The sequence below is a fragment of the Salvelinus alpinus genome, chromosome 1 (assembly GCF_045679555.1).
Source record: "Salvelinus alpinus chromosome 1, SLU_Salpinus.1, whole genome shotgun sequence".
NCBI classification, from domain to species: domain Eukaryota; kingdom Metazoa; phylum Chordata; class Actinopteri; order Salmoniformes; family Salmonidae; genus Salvelinus; species Salvelinus alpinus.
In genome coordinates, this window is record NC_092086.1 from 106,860,833 (window position 1) to 106,881,840 (window position 21,008).

At 40.4% G+C, this 21,008-nt stretch overlaps 1 protein-coding gene across 1 annotated transcript in view; it reads left to right on the forward strand.

Moving 5' to 3' along the window:
• Positions 1 to 19,569, forward strand: part of LOC139537982 (anthrax toxin receptor 2-like) — a 30,803-nt gene extending 11,234 nt beyond the window's left edge. The window contains exon 17 of the mRNA XM_071339915.1: positions 18,862 to 19,569. Within this exon, the coding sequence (XP_071196016.1) occupies positions 18,862 to 18,900 (39 nt within the window). The 3' untranslated portion in view covers positions 18,901 to 19,569. The remainder of the gene's footprint in view (positions 1 to 18,861) is intronic.
• The last annotated feature ends 1,439 nt before the right edge of the window (positions 19,570 to 21,008 follow it).

Sequence of the window (21,008 nt, forward strand, 5' to 3'; positions counted from 1 at the left end):
CAGGATGCACCTCAATTTCGAGTCTCATAGCAAAGTGTGTTAACATTTATGTAAATAAGGTATCTGTTTTTTATTTTTAATAAATTTGCAAATATTTCTAAAACCTGTTTTCACTTCGTCATTATGAGGTATTGTGTATAAATTGATGAGGAAAAACAATTATTTAATACATTTTATAATACGGCTGTAACGTAGCAAAATGTGGAAAAAGTCAAGGGGTCTGAATACTTTCTGAATGCATTTTATTAGCACCGTTATATGAGGCCTCTGCCCTGTCACAGTTAGTAAACGAGGATGGGGGGATGTCATACTGTATTCTTATACTCTGTCACGTTGTGTTCGTGTACTCTGTCACGCTGTGTTCGTGTACTCTGTCACACCGTGTTCGTGTACTCTGTCACGTTGTGTTCATGTCTCTGTCACGTTGTGTTCGTGTACTGTAGTACATGTTAATTAAGACACTGGTCATTCATACTATTGTCCTGTCATTATAGACCAGACACTCTAGGTAAGTGCAGGATGCTGGTCATCGTCTTTCCATTAATAAGGGAGGTGGGGTCTGTCTGGGGTGTCAGTTCATGTGATAATACTATACTGAATTTGATCTGAATTACTACACTACATTTACTATAACAACCTTTTGATGTAAATGTTTTATTTCTTGGTTATGGTTTTGTAAGTTACAGGTCAGTTGAGGTGAAATGTATCTTATTATTATGGTGCCAGATTTCGGTTTCAACTTAAAACTGCAACCAAAATGTACTATTTCAAGCAAAACTCCGTAAAACATCTTGGCTTCAATAAGTAGTTGATAAATGTGAACACTGAACAGCCATACTAGCTGTACGCATGCGTTTAACCATGCACCAATTCCTCTTCCTGGTGTGTGGCTATAAGAGGGCTGGTACCTACAGTGGCTTGCGTAAGTATTCAACCCGCTTGGCATTTTTCCTATTTTGTTGCCTTACAACCTGGAATTAAAATGGATTTTGGGGGGGTTTGTAACATTTGATTTCCACAACATGCCTACCACTTTGATGATGCAAAATATTTTTGATCGTGAAACAAACAAAAAATAAGACAGAAAAACAGAAAACTTGAGCGTGCATAAATATTCACCCCCCCAAAGTCAATACTTTGTAGAGCCACCTTTTGCAGCAATTACAGCTGCAAGTCTCTTGGGTATGTCTCTATAAGCTTGGCACATCTAGCCACTGGGATTTTTGCCCATTCTTCAAGGCAAAACTGCTCCAGCTCCTTCAAGTTGGATGGGTTCCGCCGGTGTACAGCAATCTTTAAGTCATACCACAGATTCTCAATTGGATTGAGGTCTGGGCTTTGACTAGGCCATTCCAAGACATTTAAACGTTTCACCTTAAACCACTCAAGTGTTGCTTTAGCAGTATGCTTAGGGTCATTGTCCTGCTGGAAGGTGAACCTCCGTCCCAGTCTCATATCTCTGGAAGACTGAAACAGGTTTCCCTCAAGAATTTCCCTTTATTTAGCACCATCCATCATTCCTTCAATTCTGACCAGTTTCCCAGTCCCTGCCGATGAAAACATCCCCACAGAATGATGCTGCCACCACCATGCTTCACTGTGGGGATGGTGTTCTCGGGGTGCTGCTGCTACTCTCTGTTTATCATATATGCATAGTCACTTTAACTATACATTCATGTACATATTACTTCAATTGGGCCGACCAACCAGTGCTCCCGCACTTTGGCTAACCAGGCTATCTGCATTGTGTCCCGCCACCCACCACCCGCCAACCCCTCTTTTACGCTACTGTTACTCTCTGTTCATCATATATGCATAGTCACTTTAACCATATCTACATGTACATACTACCTCAATCAGCCTGACTAACCGGTGTCTGTATGTAGCGTCGCTACTTTTATAGCCTCGCTACTGTATATAGCCTGTCTTTTTACTGTTGTTTTATTTCTTTACTTACCTATTGTTCACCTAACACCTTTTTTGCACTATTGGTTAGAGCCTATAAGTAAGCATTTCACTGTAAGGTCTACACCTGTTATATTCGGCGCACTTGACAAATAACCTTTGATTTGATTTGATGAGAGGTGTTGGGTTTGCGCCAGACATAGCGTTTTCCTTGATGGCCAAAAAGCTCAATTTTAGTCTCATCTGATATCTGATCAGAGTCCCTTCTTCCATATGTTTGGGGAGTCTCCCACATGCCTTATGGCGAACACCAAACGTGTTTGCTTATTTTTTCCTTTAAGCAATGGCTTTTTTCTGGATACTCTTCCGTAAAGCCCGGCTCTGTGGAGTGTACCGGCTTAACGTGGTCCTATGGACAGATACTCCAATCTCCGCTGTGGAGCTTTGCAGCTCCTTCACGGTTATCTTTGGTCTCTTTGTTGCCTCTCTGATTAATGCCCTCCTTGCCTGGTCCATGAGTTTTGGCAGGTTTGTTGTGGTGCCATATTCTTTCCATTTTTTAATAATCGATTTAATGGTGCTCTGTGGGATGTTCAAAGTCTCCTTGGTCTTTATGGTGCCGCTTGCTTGGTGGTGCCCCTTGCTTAGTGGTGTTGCAGACTTTGGGGCCTTTCAGTGTATATATACTGAGATGTATATAGGTGTATATATACAGGTGTATATATACTGAGATCATGTGACAGATCATGTGACACTTAGATTGCACACAGGTGGACTTTATTTAACTAATTATGTGATTTTTGAAGGTAATTGGTTGCAACAGATCTTATTTAGGGGCTTCGTAGCAAAGGGGTTGAATACATATGCACGCATCACTTTTCTGTTTTATATTTTTCGAGAATTTTTTGAAACAAGGGATTTTTTTTCATTTCACTTCACCATTTTGTACTATTTTGTGTATGTCCATTACATGAAATCCAAATAAAAATCAATTTAAATTACAGGTTGTAATGCAACAAAATAGGAAAAACACCAAGGGGGATGAATACTTTTGCATGGCACTGTACCTGCTCTATACTCGCCTGGGATAATGATGGGGGCTCCCTTTTTGACAGAATGGGAGTGGCTGTTGTCGTGGAAAATCACTTCAAATATAACTCTTACAAGAACGTTGTGAACTCAAATATGATTTTTAATACAAATTGTATCGCAATCTGGAATGTCCGCGGAACACACACCGCTTCCCAACCCCGGTTCCAACATTTATACATAAATAGCATATGGGTCCACCCCATATGCAAATAAGCATACTTCCCCTAATTCTTCCTGCCATCATTATCTTTTTAGTTCAGGCTTCCTGCTTGTTCACGCCTACTAACGCCCATTATCTGCTTTCAGTTAAATTATAATAGTGGCCAGACCCATGCTTGTCTTAAAAATAATATATGTCCATCTATCCTCTAGGCCTATGACTCAACCCTGTATTTAATTCAATACCCCAGCATGTTCTCTGGTATGTCCTTATTGGAATTGGCAGACTCTATGTCTCTTCTTATCATTAGTGTCCAGTTGCCTTAGGCATATTTCTCTGGTATGTGTGCTTTTAGTGGAATGTGTAGACTATAAGTCTAGTGTGTCCAATTGTTTTAGGTGCCCATGTGTCTGGTCAGTCTGTCAGCACAATGGAGAAAATAAGAGGGCCAGAACGTCCCTTAGTATATCTCCATTACCACAGTCTCATGATCAACGTGAACATGTGGTTCGTTACTTTAATGTTCAGCTGTCTTATGTCTTTATATGTTATCCATGTGTCTTATGTTACTACTACAATCCCCCCTCTGGGGCTATTTAGCCACATAAATGATACAAATAAGACTTTGGGATAGTAAATGAAAATACCTATGATAAACAAGAAAATACAAAAAATAAAAACAAAGTGAAGCATATAAACCAACTAGACCAAACATCTCCAATGTGAAATAGGAGTAAAAGATCCAATCAGAAACATTAAAGAAAACCAACTAGACCAAACATCTCCAATATTCATAAGAGTAAAAGAACAAATTTGGTATAAAAATATAAGGATAAAATATTACATATTTGATGAAGCATGAGCGTGTAGGTAAATAGCCTTGCCTGAGGTTATCTCAGTTATGTGAAAATCAAAAATAATACAAGGAGTATAATAATAAATGAATAAGGAAAAAATAAAAGACCTACATGCAGTTACAAAAGAAAATTGACACAACATCATTCTAAATTTAAGCATTTCAACATGATCCTCCCTTGCAGACACCTCTCTAATAAAGTGATATCAATGATATCAACCTTTGTTTAGAAGATTAAGGACATGGTCCATAGACACTTGTAACCGGAATACCCTTTGTTACCTAACATGTTTTTGAAATTAACCTAGTTTTTAGAAGGCATAACTAGCTTTAATTAAAGGAAACCATATATATATTCATTGATATACATATCTAAAAATTCAACCAAACATACAAAAACACAAGGCCTTAAACAAAAATAGATATACTAAAATCCTTACATAGGAGCACAGTCCTCATCCTGACAGATTCTACAATCACCTCTTTGACATTTTGCGCAAAACACGGGGTCTCCGTGATGGTCATGGCCTTCCACATTAAATTTTGTGCACCACTTGCACTTACGGCGCAAATGACACTCTTTGTGGACATGTACCAGTAGACATTCGTCTGAATTTGGGAATACAGCATATACAGGTAGACCATCCTTACTGAAATCATGGCAAGCATAACCACCTCCCGGCATCACTCCATAGAGACAGTTTGGATTGCCAAAGGGGCAGTCCAGAGGTCCACCAACCGCATTGCAAAGCTTTCCATATTTATTGGTATAATGGCCTGGGCTCCCAGGTACAGGATTAATTATCACTGGAGGGTCAGCACTCCTTACAGACATCTGTTTAACTGTTGTCTGGACCACAAGTGATTTTACCAAGGGTAAAACACAACAAAATACAATACCCAGAGCCAATAACCCTCCTCCCAACACAATAGCCATCCTAGCAAACATAGCTCCCCACTTTCCTAATGTTAGATCCAACCAATCCCAAACATGAGAGTCAAACCCAGCATTTGCCTTAACCTCTGCTCGTAAACCTTTAAGTTTAGCCATAGCGATTGCGAAGGATCCATTAGGCGCAGTGTTATTGGGAAGAAAAGTGCAACAATCATCTCCAAACATAACACAAACTCCACCCTTCTCCGCTAATAGCCAATTAAGAGCCTGTCTGTTTTGCCAAGTCATTTTACTGGTAGCCTGTACCTGTTCCCCCAACGCTGTTAGAGCCGAGTCGGTATAGTTAATAAATCTCTGTTGGTTATAGTAAATATAATTAATCCACTCTAAATTCTTATTAGGTGTTATCCACAAAAAGATAGATTCAAATCCTGATTTAATCTCATCTCTTGCTTTGTACTCGTTAGGAACACCTCTAGGTTGGCCTATTGCATCCAAATAGACCTTGGGATCAGACTCATATTCTCTTTTTACTCTATTTTTAGTATTTAGTTGCCTAGCATCACTAGGATCCCATTCAGTGATAGTTATCTGTTGAATCAACCTAACTCTTGCACAGAGACCTGTCCATCCCTTTGGCAATGTTGCCCTTAATCTCTTTCCCCCACATATCCAGAAGAAATCTGCAACTACCTTGGTCTGTTCTTCATATGGTGCAATTAAGGGTAGTGCTAGAGTTTGATTTTGACAACTATCATGAATAACTATTTTTCCCACCCAACTTCCAGCTGCTTGATAAGTAGCCCTTCTTGGAGTGTTTGCATTCCATGTGGTATCCGTAGTTAAGTGCCATGTGATCTCGCATTGACCTTTAAACTTCCCCATCCCATTCTGTCCTTTTGTGCTGTTAAAACATTCATATGTTTGTTGATAATCTATCCGATATTTATGTGGGACCTCTAGCTTCTGTACTTCCATCCTTATATCCAATTCTTTACACCACTTTCCCCAACCAGTTTGATTGTAATACTGATGATAATATGGATTACCCAAATATGACAAACATTCAGCTGGGCAATAAGGCCTTTCTGGTCTACTCAAATGACAAAAGTTCTTATTAAAATCAGCACAGTCCTTGTAATCATAAGGACTTGGTACCACCACTAATTCTGTCAGCGGAGAGGGTGCACATAGTAAGCAATTTGTCAATTTTAATTTCATTGCTGTATATTGAGCCCATTCATACCATTCATTTCCTACTAATTTCTTCAATGATTTGTCCTTGTATAGTTCTGGGGTTAAAGCATCAGTTGGTGTCACATTGTCCTTTTCTCGAGGCAGATTGTTAGTGTTTTTCAGAAAGTTCCAAATGCCAGTAAAAAACCCTTTTGGTTCTGATGCCTCAGGTTTCTTTGTGGGTACATTGGACTGCTTGTTAATAGCAATGGATGGTACCTTGGTAGTAACCGCTATAATCCTTGCAGCAGTTTCCACTGTTGTTGTCGTTTTAGTTATCACCGGTTCTTCCTGTTTAGGTATTGGCGTAGGACCAATTCTAATGACTGTGGTGCTACTCCCTTTGGTCAATCTGGTTCTCGTTATTTCAACTATTAAGTCTTCACCTTCAACTGGTTCAATCTGATTCATGGTGAGCACCCACTCGTCTACTTCTTTGGTTAATGTCAGGTCACATCCTTTTGGGTCCCAAATGACTTCTCCCTTTGTTTGGTGATGTGTCCATCCACAGAATGCAATCTCAGGTAGAGGCCTGATCCTTTTGATTGAGATTGTCTTCTGTTCTCCTGTTTCAGTTATGAGTTGAGGTGGAACAGAGATTCTAACCTTGTCAGTCTTTTTTAATTGTTCGGCTGATTCCTCTCTTCTCTTCCTGCTTCCACCATACTTCTTGATTGTGTGTGAGTCTGTTGTTACTGTACTAGTGTTCATTATTATTTTTGCTATGTCAATGTCTTTCTTCTGCCGTTCTAACTTCAATTGTTTGTTAGGGGGACCCTTCAAGAGTTGAAAAGTCAATTGTGGGGAAATCCCCTTCCCTCTCTTGTGAGGCTTCTCTTCCTCTTTCTTCCCCTGAGGCTCCCTCCTCAGGCCGGACTGGGCTTTCATCTGGAAGGGTATCAATTTCAGGGAAGAGATGTTCCCATTCTGCAGGTGGTACTTCGGGATCCCATTGTGGAGGGCTTCTATCAAAGAGGTCTGCCACAGCAGGTATGTCATCAGGAGTAGCAGGCATGTTACTCCCCCCCATTTCTGGGCTCTCTGACCATACCTGAGGAAGCTTTGGTTGTTTGTCCCTTTCCTGTTTAGACTGTTTTCCCCTGGTACTTCTTCTGAGATCTTTAATTGATGCACTCGTCGTATCTTGGCTTGTATCTGGTCTGCCATTTTCTTGACTCCTCCCTGGTGTTTTGATCGTTTCCTCTGCTCCTGCTCCCTCCGGGCTCCCGCCTGGTGTATCAGCATCCTCTGTGTTCTCATCTCTATGTGGTTGTATCCTTTTCTCTGTTGGGACTCGTGTGCAGTGGTTTAGATGATACCACGTCTTGCTTCCTTTCACCTGGACTGCTGTTTTTGTGGCTGTTGCCACCTCGTAGGGTCCTTCTCTCCTCGGCTGATCCCACTTCCTTCGGAACACTCGAACGTAGACCAGATCTCCTGGTATCACTGGGAGAGGTCCTTCAGGTCCAGGCTCCGGCACCGTCTTTTTCTCCTGTGAATATATAGCTTTGTGTATTTTGGTTAGATACATCACATACGATTTTAATTCACTTTGCAATATATCCAAGGAGGGACCTTTATACAATCCTCCTAACATTGGTATAGGCATGGGTCGACCCGTAAGCATTTCATGCGGCGATAGATGCGTGTTTCTGTTAGTTTCCATGCGGCAACTCATTAGTGCAAGCGGTAAAGCATCCACCCAATTAAGCCCTGTAGATCTACAAATCTTTGTTATCTTGTTTTTCAGAAAACCGTTAACTCTCTCAACCATCCCCTGCGATTGGGGATGATAGACACATCCCAGCCTTTGTTTCATCCTTAGCTGCTGTATTATTGTTTTTACAACTTTTTGTATAAACGCTGAACCATTGTCTGAGCTAATTTCAGACGGAATCCCGAATCTGGGAATTACTTCTGTTGATAAGAATTTTATCACTGTTCCTGACCCCTGATCCACTGATGGTACTGCTTCTACCCATCTGCTGAACCTGTCTATGATAACTAACATGTACCTTTTACCCCTTATAGGTTTTATCATGTCTACATAGTCCATCACAATATGTCTAAACGGGCCTTCTGGAACCGGTATGTGACCTATAGGCGTAGCTATACCTTTACGTATGTTGTTTTTTGCACATATTTCACATTTTGACAAAATCTCATCTACTGTTGCCTGTAGATAAGGTGACCAAAAACCTTGTTTTTTGATTTTTCTTATCACCTCCCCCCTTGCACAATGATCAACATCATGTGCATCATTAATAAGTAGCGTCAGTAGAGTGGTGGTGGCTAATATGGCACCATCATGTGTTCTCCATATCCCATGTCTATCTACAGAGGCCCCCCTCTGTAGCCAGGTATTCTGTTCAGTAATTCCAGCACGAGCCTGAATTTGAATTAGCTCAGCCGGAGATGTAATAGGTGCAATAGCAACCATGTCCATTAATGGTGCAATGAGAATTGGAACAATGCATTTGGATGCTCTTTTGGCAGCTTCATCCGCTGCATTATTGCCCCTAATTACAAAATCATTACCTTTTTTGTGCGCTTGACACTTGATTATAGCTAATTTCCGAGGATACATTAATGCTGTCATTAATTTAACAATTTGAGCATGATGTTGGATGGGAGTTCCATCACTCTTTCGAAATCCTCTCTGTTTCCAGACAGCACCAAACAAATGACATACGCCGTGTGCGTAAGCGGAATCAGTATAGATATTAACTGTTTTACCTCTTCCTAGCCCACATGCTGCAGTCAGAGCCTGTAATTCAGCTAGCTGGGCAGAACAAGGCTGAGGACAATGCTCTAATATTTCCTCAGTGAAAGCTTTCCCCTTTTGCTTAACTACCGCAAACCCTGCATGAGTACCTGTATAATCTTTAAAACAAGAACCATCTACAAAGTAACTTTCCAGGTCATATCCCTCTTGACCTATTAATGGAATTGATTCTAAGTCTGGACGTAGTTTGGTAAATATTAAAGCCTCGGCTACACAATCATGTGCTTCTCCTTCAAAATCAAATGGAATCCTTTCTGCTGGATTCACAGTGTTACATCTTTTAATGAGAACGTCTGGGTACGTGAGTAAGCTCATATAATCCATCGTCCTTGCATTAGTTAACACAAATTTACCCTGTTCTATCAACTCCACTATTTTATGATGAGTGCTGATAATTACCGGATACCCCATGGTTATAGTTGATGCTTTGTCATATGCATAATGCAATGCTGCTAATCCCTGATAACACGGTGGGTATCCCTGAGCTACCGGATCCAATTTAGAGCTATAATAAGCAATAGGTTGTTTCTTCCTACCACTACACGTTTCTTGCATAAGAACAGCTGCTGCATAATTGTTGCACCTGTTTGCGACGTATAACAAGAATGGTTTAGTGTAATCTGGGGTGGCTAGAGCTGGTGCTGTTTGCATTTCTGTTTTAAGTGTTTCAAATGCAACCAACGCATCAGTGTTCCAATCTAGTCTTGCTCTTAGATTAAGCTGTCCAGCTTCTTTCATCATATCTCTCAGAGGAGCTGTTTTAACTACATACTCTTCAATCCAATCAGAACTAAATCCAGTCATTCCCAAAAAGGTCATCATTTGAGCTACCGTTTGTGGTAACGGTGCCTTGCTAATACCCTCTAGCTGTCCAGGAGCTATTGCTTTAGTTCCATGAGCTATTGTTCTGCCTAAATACTCAACCTGAGGTTGACAGTACTGTAGTTTTGTTTTAGAGACTTTGTGTCCTCCTTCTGCTAAGCGTTGCAGTACTTTTAGTGAGTCAGAATGACATTGTTCCAAAGTTGAGGCACAGATCAACAGGTCATCCACATATTGGATCAGTGTGCCATCTAACATTAATTCTTCCAGGTCTGCTCTCAATATCTGATTGAAAAAATGTGGACTATCCTTAAAACCCTGTGGGGTCCTAGTATAAGACAGAGTTTTGCCCCTATATCTAAATGCAAACAAATGTCTGCACTCCTCCGCCAGGGGTATACTAAAAAACGCTCCACATAGGTCAATAACCGTGAAGTATTTGGCCTCCGGGGGAACATTGGTCAGCAGTGTGTGAGGGTTTGGGACTTCAGCAGGACAATCCTGCACTATATCGTTAACAGCTCTTAGATCATGGACCAGTCTCCATTTTTTACCATCGGCTTTAAGAACAGGTAGCAAGGGTGTATTGCAATCACTGGGCATCTCTATCAATACTCCTGCCCTGAGCAGTCCTTCTATAGTCAATCTAATTCCTTCTTCAGCCTCAGGCTTCATAGGATACTGGGTTTTCCATGGAAGTATGGCATTAGGTTTTATTTTGACAGAAACGGGACTAGCAGATTTAACTAGTCCTACGTCTGTATCGTGTTGCGACCATACCTCAGTTGGTATGGTTTTCTCCATTTCTGCTCTAAGTTCACTGATTAATCCTATTCCTTCACCTAACACTACCTGCTGGCCTGCACTAACCTCTACCTCCCTTGGATCACCAATCAACATAGTAGTGGTAACTATTTTGATGAATGATTTATCCTTTGAATGAAAGATTAGTGGATTGTCAGTTTTATCCCACTTCTGTTTCCCAACTTCCTTCATCATCGATCCTAGATCTTTAGATGTATAACCCTGATTTACCAGTAATGTAATGTGAGGAACAGAGTCAGAGACATTGAACCATGTCTTCACAAATTCAGACCCGTCTCCATCCATCACATCCATTGCGGCTCCCTGCTTTCCAATAACTATAATTTGAGACATTATTGGTGCTTTCCTTCCATATGCCCCCATAACCCAAAGTTGTTCAAGCAATGGGTCCAGATGTGGGTCAAATTGCATTGTGCAATGATATTCAGATTTAGCTCTAACTGCTTTAGGTATTTGGGCCTGGATGAATTTACCCCATTTCCTGACAGTTCTATCCACATCTGCTTCAATGCCTCCTAGCCAATATACATTAGCCGTTCCTTCTGTACCCATCACCGGTAATTGTAATCCTGTTTTTTCAATTATTACTCCATCAGGAGAACATTTAATTTGTAAGCCCAACTTGCATAGTGCGTCTCTTCCTAATAGATTAACTGGTGTGTGATCTGACACTAAAATTGGAATTGTGACTGATTTACCATCAGTCGTTAGCCGAACTGGAGCGGTCATTGGAATTAACTGCGTATTTCCCGAGAATCCTATTGTTTTGGCATATTTACCAGACATGGGGAGATGAGAGGCATAATTTGGACTCACACATGTGTAAGTAGCTCCAGTATCTATCATCATGGGTGTACCTCTGTTTTCTATTTGAACCTGCAGTATAGGTTCTTGATCAGCCCTTGTTGTTATTATTGGAAACTGACCCTCCCCTTTGGGATTCCCTGGGCATCCCTAGTTTTGTTGATTAGGCCCTGACCATGTGTTCACAGGACCTGAAGGTTGGTTAGGGTTGCCTCGCCAATCATTATTTTGATTCCAACCATTCTGATTTTGTTGGAAGTTTGGGGTATTATTCGTCGGTGGCGATCTACTATTTCTATTTCCCTCAGTCCGATTCTGCCATGGGCGTGTAGGGCACTCTCGCCTGTTGTGTCCTGTTTGCCTACATCCCCAACAGGTGCCTGGTGGCCCTCGAGAGTCTACAGATCCCTTGCTTTTATCAAATTGTACAGTTTTCTGTTGTTTTTTCCCCCCATTCCAAATCGGGGGCTGTGTGTACACATTTACTACTGGCGGTGCAGGTAACACTTGAGCCCGACCAGGGCCGAACAGCTGTGGCTCTCCTGGGGAGACAGCAGCCATTGTTCCCATCTCTGGCCCAGGGGTAGTGACGACAGCCTGGACTTTCTTTTTCCCTTTGTTGGTTAGTTCATCCAACTGCAGCAGGGTCAGTCTTCTCTGAATGTCTTTGCCTTGATCTATCTGTCTCTGTTCATCTTTTCTGTGTTTCTCTACTGCATGGACCACGTAGTCACAGAATTCCCTGTAAGGTTTTGATGTAAGTCCCACCACATCCTCCAGCCTTCTCCTTACTGGCTGGGGCATGGCTTCTATTATTGAATTTCGGAACATAGTTGTCATTAGTTCATTGCCCTCAGGGTCTTGCTCTGTTTCCATCCTCCACCTTTTCAACTGTCCATGTAGGTAGGTAGCTGGGTTTTCTGTGTCCCCGATAATTCCACCTCTTAGTGCTTTGGGATCCACTTTTGTTGGATATGTTTCTCTTAAAGCACGCCAGATGGCTGGTCTGTATCTGTCGAACAGTAATCCATCATTTATCACTCCCCCATCTGTACCATCGATGCCACCGTCCTGCATGATCTCTCCCATAGTATGCATGCTCGTCACCCTGGCCAGTAGTGCCCTTATGTCCCCCACCGCCAGCAATTTCCCCACTGTATGTTCTTCAAATGTTCTGATCCATTTACCTGCCCCCTCATGTAAATCAGGTAGACGGACAACCAAACCCTCCAAATCCTGTGTAGCCCATGGCGTATAATGTCCCTGATCGCCTTTTATCAGAATCGGACATTGTTTTCCATAAAAGCCAGATTCTTTTCTTGACCCTTCTCTACGAGCCCTGGGGTAGTTTTCCACCAACTCATCAGTTAAGTCCTTATTGGTGCTGCGGGCCCGAGCTTTTTCTTGTTTTTCTAGTCTTCTCTTACTTTCTTCTAGGTTTGACTTTAATAGTCCCAATTCCTTATCTATTTTTTGTCCAAGTAATTGACCCTCTTCTTCTAGTCTGTCCCTATATTGTCTATCACTATCTTCCTCTTCTTCTTCTGATAACTCCTTATCTACTCTTGCTGTTTCTAATGCTGCCAGAGCCTTTCTTAAACCCCCATAACAATTGAAGCCATCTCCCTCAATCCTAGAATCTTTTGTAGTCTTTCTCTGGTCCTTTTCTGTTGAATAATATGATGCACATGCTGCTTCAGGCTCAGCCCTTTCTTCTCCATCAGTTAAGTCTATTTCGCCTTGTATATCCAAATGACCCTTTATCATTGGAAATTGTCCATTGAAATAAGGTGGGGGGTTAGGCATCCATTCATTTTTCATTTTCATTGTTTTGTCATCTTTCTTCAGCATTTCTCTTGCCGTTTTCATGCTTTTTAACAAACCAGATCCTTCTTCTTTGAACATTTTTAGTATTTCATTCTCTCTTTCTCGTTTATTTCTTCTTTTTTGTTTCTTGTCATTTGGTTTGTGGTTCTTTATTAGTGTCTCCATTTCCTCACACACCGAGACATCCAACGTTCCCACCGCTGGCCATTTGGTATTTAGTTTTCTTGTGCGTTTCTCCCATTTTATTGAAGTTTTTATTATTTATTTTTTACTCAAGGGATGCCTTGCCCCTAAGATCTCTACTGGTGTTCTATTCATTTTATTATAGTTCTAATCAATTTTATGATTTCTTTTTAATACCTTATCTTTATCTTTATTTATTTATATTGTTTATACTTTCTTACCTCTACTTCATGTTCCTTATTGCTTGATCCTATATTCAATTGATTAGTGTATCAAGCCTCCCCTTGTCTCCTTTTTATCCTGGCCACTCGATTTTGCACCGCTGTCTACTCATCAGGCTATTTTTAGACCGTAGCTTCTGTAGACACAGAGTGTCTGACGGCCTGTTTTTTCCTCTTTCTTTGTTACACCGTACGCGAATTCTTAATGTGTCCTGGATTCCACTATTTATCTTAACCAACCTAGATTCATTATTAACTTTATAGTATAATTTCAATTTATTGGCGCTCCTACTTTCTGTTTTGTTTCACACTTTTCTATCCGTATTTATACTATTCGGTTAACCTTTCATTGCTACTAACCCCGGATCCGGGAGCACCCCCCACCCCCCACACACTGATTAGCATAGATAGCATAGCTTCAGAAGTAGATAGTAGCATCTAAATATCATTAAATCACAAGTCCAAGACACCAGATGAAAGATACAGATCTTGTGAATAAAGCCACCATTTCAGATTTTTAAAATGTTTTACAGGGAAGACAAAATATGTAAATCTATTAGCTAAACACGTTAGCAAAATACACCACTATTCTAACTCCATCAGTTTCTTACTCCTTCAGGTGCTATCACCAATTCGGCTCAACTAAGATATTGATAGCCAATAACCTATAAAAAAAACCATCAGATGACAGTCTGATAACATATTCATGGTATAGGATAGTTTTTGTTAGAAAAAAGTGCATATTTCAGGTAGAAATCACAGTTTACAATTGCACCGACCATCACAAATCCACTAGAATTACTAGATAGAGCAACGTGTATGACCAATTTACTCATCATAAAACATTTCATAAAAATAGACAAAGCATAGCAATGGAAAGACCCAGTTCTTGTGATTTCAGACCATATTTCAGATTTTCTAAGCGTTTTTCAGCGAAAACACAATAAATCGATAAGTTAGCATACTACATGTTCCAACGTTACCAGAGCATCGATTCCAGCCAAAGAGCGCTATAACGTAACCACCGCCAAAAGATATTAATTTTTTCACTAACCTTCTCAGAATTCTTCCGATGACACTCCTGTAACATCATTTTACAACATACATATACAGTTTGTTCGAAAAGGTGCATATTTAGCCATACAAAACCGTGGTTACACAATGAAAATACTAGGAAATCAAGCCTCAATATGTCTGACGTCATCTATCAGAGTGATCTAGTTTAATTAAAAGCTAATCATATACTTGACTAAAAAATACAGGGTTGACAGGAATCGAAAGACAAATTAGTTCTTAATGCAACCGCTGATTTACATTTTTAAAATTATCCTTACTTTTCAATACAGGGTTGGCCAAGTGAAGCTATACCAAACAAAATGGCGATATATACGTTTAAAATATTTCGACAGAAACACGGTTTATCATATTAAATATTGCTTACTTTGAGCTGATCTTCCATCATATTCTTGGGCAATGTATCCTTTCTATGTTATAAACGTCTTTTGGTCGATAGATGTCCTCTGTCCTTCGAAATGTCCATCACCAACGACCGACACTCTAAAACGTGTCCAAACTTTCAGAGTGCACGACAAAGAAATTCCTCAAAATCGCACTAAACGGATATAAATTGATATAAAACGGTTAAAATTCACTACATTATGATGTTTTTAACAACTATAACGACTGAAAACATGACCGGAGAAATACTGCTGGTTAGAAAACGATTTGGAACGAGGCAGGTCCGATGGCCTTCACGCTTGAGGCGCACGTTGAGAAAGAGGGGTCTCTGTACATTTTTGTCATTTATAATGGCTGTGAACGTCCCACCGACTTCATTGAAAACGTGATGACGTACAGACACCCAGAGGAAGACGTAGGCAGTGTCGGTTTCTTCATAGCATTCACTGTGGCCTTATAAACAGACCCCAGATCAGAGGTAAAAATTTCTGAAATCTGAACCCTGTCATGAAAAGTGCTGTAGAAATTGTTCTGTACCACTCAGAGACGAAATTTCAACTCCTATAGAAACTATAGACTGTTTTCTATCCAATAATAACAATAATATGCATATTGTACGATCAAGAATTTAGCACGAGGCAGTTTAATTTGGAGACACAAATATGCTAATGCGGAACAGCACCCCCTATAGTTGCAAGAAGTTAACGCCTTTTTAAGTATTTTTATTTATTCTTTGTTTTGACACCTTTTTTTAGTAATTCTACTATGGTCGCTTATTACTTTATCACATCAGTGTTTTTATCCTTGATTACAACTTATTTTACTTCGATGTTTCTTAATTCCGTTCCCTCTGCCTAATAGCAGTTAACAGCACCCTTCCTCAACGTTCTACTCTATTCACAGGAAGGCTGCGAGCTCCCTCTTCTGGACGTTCTGCCTACACACACACAACTTGTCTTTCCTAATGTTCTATTTTTACACAGATCCACTCATTTCTTACAACATTCTCATTCATCCTTTTTATTTTTCACCTGTTCATTCAATCCCTTTGTTTTTTACCTCAAAACAACTTAGTCTTTCTTTATTGACTTAATTCACTTCCTCCTACATAAGCCTAGACTGCTAAGATTTCTACAATATGACGAGACTACTGTCTAATCGGATCAGCTTGTCTTCATATCCTATTCACCCCCCCCAATACTGATCTTTTCTTCTATTATTAGAGTAGTATTGTGGCGTGACCTACTGAATTACAAAACCCTGTTAGCTAGACAGAGCGGTTTTTTATTCGCAGGATTTCTTTTGCATTTGAACGCCGCACAATCGGGCTAACGTTCTTCCTGCCTTCTAAATATTCATCCGTTCAATCCCCCTTTCTGGGGCGGTAACCATGAAATATTTATTTAACTACTGATTTATGCTTTGACCGTATAAGCTACTTTTGCAGTTGAACGCCGCACAATCGGGCTAACGTTTTCCTACAACCTAATATTTCACCCGTACAGTCCTCCTTTCAGAGCGGTAACTATGAAATATTTATTTAACCACTGATTTATGCTTTGACCGTATAAGCTACTTTTGCAGTTGAACGCCGCACAATCGGGCCAACGTTTTTCCTGCAACCTAATATTTCACCCGTACAGTCCTTCTTTCAAAGCGGTAACCATGAAATATTTATTTAACTACTAAATATTCACCCACAGATTATTCTGCCGTGAATATCCCACCCAAGCAGACCTTTTTTAAAAATGTTCCTTTTTTAAAGAGCGGTTTCGTGGCTTCCTAACTACTTATTTATGCAGTTCTCTGTTATCTTTAGAGCCGTTATTCATAAGTAACCTGTCCAAGCATTCCTTCTACTAATTTTATTGAAGAGGTATCACAGGATGTTCTACCTACATTATCTGTTTTGACCGTATGAGCTGCTAATTGTAGCCCTGCGCCTGAGCCCAGCCGCTCAACTAGAGAGTACAAACAGTCGCGCCGATCAGCCCACACAAGGCTGCTCAAAATGAATGGTCCGACGAGAGGGGCAGTCCGAATCACACACACCCGACACGAGTCGCCCGCTCAGGTTGACTGAGGTGTGTTTACGCACATCCCAAAACAGATCCTGATACGGTCGAACCCGGCCAAGCAGAATCAGACGGAACAACTCCCCCAATCAAACCAGACACATGAACCTGTCTTGAGCAGTCCAACCAGAACAAATGCCCGCTCCCCCCAGCCAAACACCCGACACAAGCAAAGTTCACAGTTCCAGTTCACTCAATCTCTAGACATGCGCATTCATACAAAACCCAAACTGACACATGCATGCACATTTATTTGAATTCAAAAGTTCTTTCGTTTTTATCGTTTTTTAGGAAATTTGAGAGAGAGACCTACATGACATTCCTCCCGCTGAGACAGGACTCTGAAGCAATCTACACAAACATTTCAACTATTGTAAGAACTTGCTTACCTCATATAGTTGGGTGGCCACCTCTGTTTGTTAGATTGTCCAAAGAACCCGTCATCAGCCAAGAACGTCCCCGTCCCTGTCACTCCTGGCAAGCTCGCCAATTATGTCGTGGAAAATCACTTCAAATATAACTCTTACAAGAACGTTGTGAACTCAAATATGATTTTTAATACAAATTGTATCGCAATCTGGAATGTCCGCGGAACACACACCGCTTCCCAACCCCGGTTCCAACATTTATACATAAATAGCATATGGGTCCACCCCATATGCAAATAAGCATACTTCCCCTAATTCTTCCTGCCATCATTATCTTTTTAGTTCAGGCTTCCTGCTTGTTCACGCCTACTAACGCCCATTATCTGCTTTCAGTTAAATTATAATAGTGGCCAGACCCATGCTTGTCTTAAAAATAATATATGTCCATCTATCCTCTAGGCCTATGACTCAACCCTGTATTTAATTCAATACCCCAGCATGTTCTCTGGTATGTCCTTATTGGAATTGGCAGACTCTATGTCTCTTCTTATCATTAGTGTCCAGTTGCCTTAGGCATATTTCTCTGGTATGTGTGCTTTTAGTGGAATGTGTAGACTATAAGTCTAGTGTGTCCAATTGTTTTAGGTGCCCATGTGTCTGGTCAGTCTGTCAGCACAATGGAGAAAATAAGAGGGCCAGAACGTCCCTTAGTATATCTCCATTACCACAGTCTCATGATCAACGTGAACATGTGGTTCGTTACTTTAATGTTCAGCTGTCTTATGTCTTTATATGTTATCCATGTGTCTTATGTTACTACTACACTGTCTGTTCAGCCAGTTATGCTCTCGTGCTTGATTGGCTAAAATTGATGATGTGTCAATGAGCCGGCCCATTCGCCATCTCCTCCTTACCCATTACAGGCTGCCTCAATTGAGTTTAATTATGATCAATTATTGTAAATACCAACTCTGCATTGTCCAAAAATGTCCATGATATGCCACGTATAGAGCGACTCCCATTAGGAGCTCATTTTGTAACTGATGTACCTTGTTTATCTGAGATAAACAAGTCCATACATGTTGGGGAGAATGAGTAGATACAGCCATGCACTACTGTTCATGAGGATTAGGCTGATATGGAGGTGGGGGTGGGGAGGTGTTACTACTGTAATGAAATATAGTGTATGCTAAGGAAGTACTGCTGTACATTTTCTAATAAGTGTAGAATACAATAGGTACATTTAAGCCTAACTGCTCTCTATTGTAAAAAATGTGTTCTTAATAACTTACCTGGTAAAGTGAAAGGTTTAAATGGAATAAATAATCTGCATTTTGTTTTCGTTTCAGGGGCGCTGTATGAATTTCACCCGAGTTCCCAATCATTAGGTCAAACACACCATAATCTTTGGACTATGAGGCTATGGAGCGAACAGGAGCCCGTAGCCGTGGGAAGAATGGGTGCTGAGGGTGCTCTAGGCCCCCTGAACAAAATATATATATATAAAACATTTATTAATACATATTTTATTTTTATTTATATATATATCAAAAAAATACTTCACAAAAGTAGTACACTGGGGCTTTACTAGTCCTGTATTTGCAGACCGATATAGATGTCTGTATCAGCACCCCCACCCTCAAACTACTTCCTGCGGCTATGTAGGAGCCTATGGACAACATACCTAAACATCCAACTGTATTAACATGTATTTATCTGGGATAAAACAAGGCTGTTCAGTAGCATTCAACAATGTTAGCTTGCTTACTTGCTATAAAATCCTCATGTCACCGTTTCATTTATTGTCAGGAGTCTTTCAAGTTCAAGTCTGTTTATTGGTCATATAAACATGATATACGTGGATAGACAGGTTCACATTAAAACAACAATCGTAAGAAATTAAGTGAATAAAAGAGTACTAAAAATAAAGCTGAGTGAATTAAAAAAATTGGATACAAATGTTGACATTTTTTGTACACAGTGTATTTCTCTTATTTTTTATTCAAGCTCTGCTGTTTCAAATGTGGTTTTCTAAATAAAGATATTTTTCAACATTCTGTGGAAAGATTGTAAGGGTTTCACTTTCAAGTAAAACTACAACGGGGTCATATTTTTCCCAAGCTGCAGGCCTAATCTCATTCATGTTGCTAAATGCCATAATACAAATCACATTGTTTATCTAATCCCTTTGACCTAATGCTTATTGTACATAAAAACCCTGCTTCGGTTTCCAGTCCCCGAGGACAAACAGAACAAGAGAGAATAATGTCATATCCGCGTTTTATTTTCTAGAGGAGGTATTTAGGGGAAAGACTATTATAATTGTAGAACACAATGGGCTTGATACACATAATTTGCATATAAAATCCAATGGGAATCCCAAAATAATTGATTTACATTATAAAAATGTACAAAAATAAACAGTACCCCTACTCCTACATTTTCATCAGTCTATGTGGCTACTTATTTTCCCATCATTGTAGCTGCCTATGATGTGATCATAAAATCTGGTGAATTTCCTTATCTACAGTACCAGTCAAAAGTTTGGACACACCTCAAGGGTTTTTCTTTATTTTTACTATTTTCTACATTGTAGAAGAATAGCGAATACATCAAAACTATGAAATAACACATATGGAATCATGTAGTAACCCAAAAAAGTGTCAAACAAAAATCTAAATATATTTAAAATGTTAGATTTTTCAAAGTAGCCACCCTTTGCCTTGATGACAGCTTTGAACACTCTTGGCATTCTCTCAACCAGCTTCATGAGGAATGCTTTTCCAATAGTCTTGAAGGAGTTCCCACATATGCTGAGCACCTGATGGCTGATTTTCCTTCACTCTGCGGTCCAACTCATCCCAAACCATCTCAATTGGGTTGAGGTCGGGTGATTGTGGACGCCAGGTCATCTGATGCAGCACTCCATCACTCTACTTCTTGGTCAAATAGCCCTTACACAGCCTGGAGGTGTGTTGGGTCATTGTCGTGTTGAAAAACAAATGATAGACCCACTAAGTGCAAACCAGAAGGGATGGCGTATCGCTGCAGAATGCTGTGGTAGCCATGCTGGTTAAATGTGCCTTGAATTCTAAATAAATCACTGACAGTGGCACCAGCAAAGCACCCCCACACCAGCACAACTCCTCCTCCATGCTTCACGGTGGGAACCACACATGCAGAGATCATCCGTTCACCTACTCTGCATCTCACAAAGACACAGCGGTTGGAACCAAAAAATCTCCAATTTGGACTCATCAGACCAAAGGACAGATGTCCACCGGTCTAATGTCCATTGCTCGTGTTTCTTGGCCCAAGCAAGTCACTTCTTATTATTGGTGTCCTTTAGTAGTGGTTTCTTTGAAGCAAATCGACCATGAAGGCCTGATTCACGCAGTCTCCTCTGAACAGTTGATGCTCAGAGGAAGGCCCTAAAAATTGTCAGACTCCAGCCACCCTAGTCATAAACTGTTCTCTCTGCTACCGCAAGGCAAGC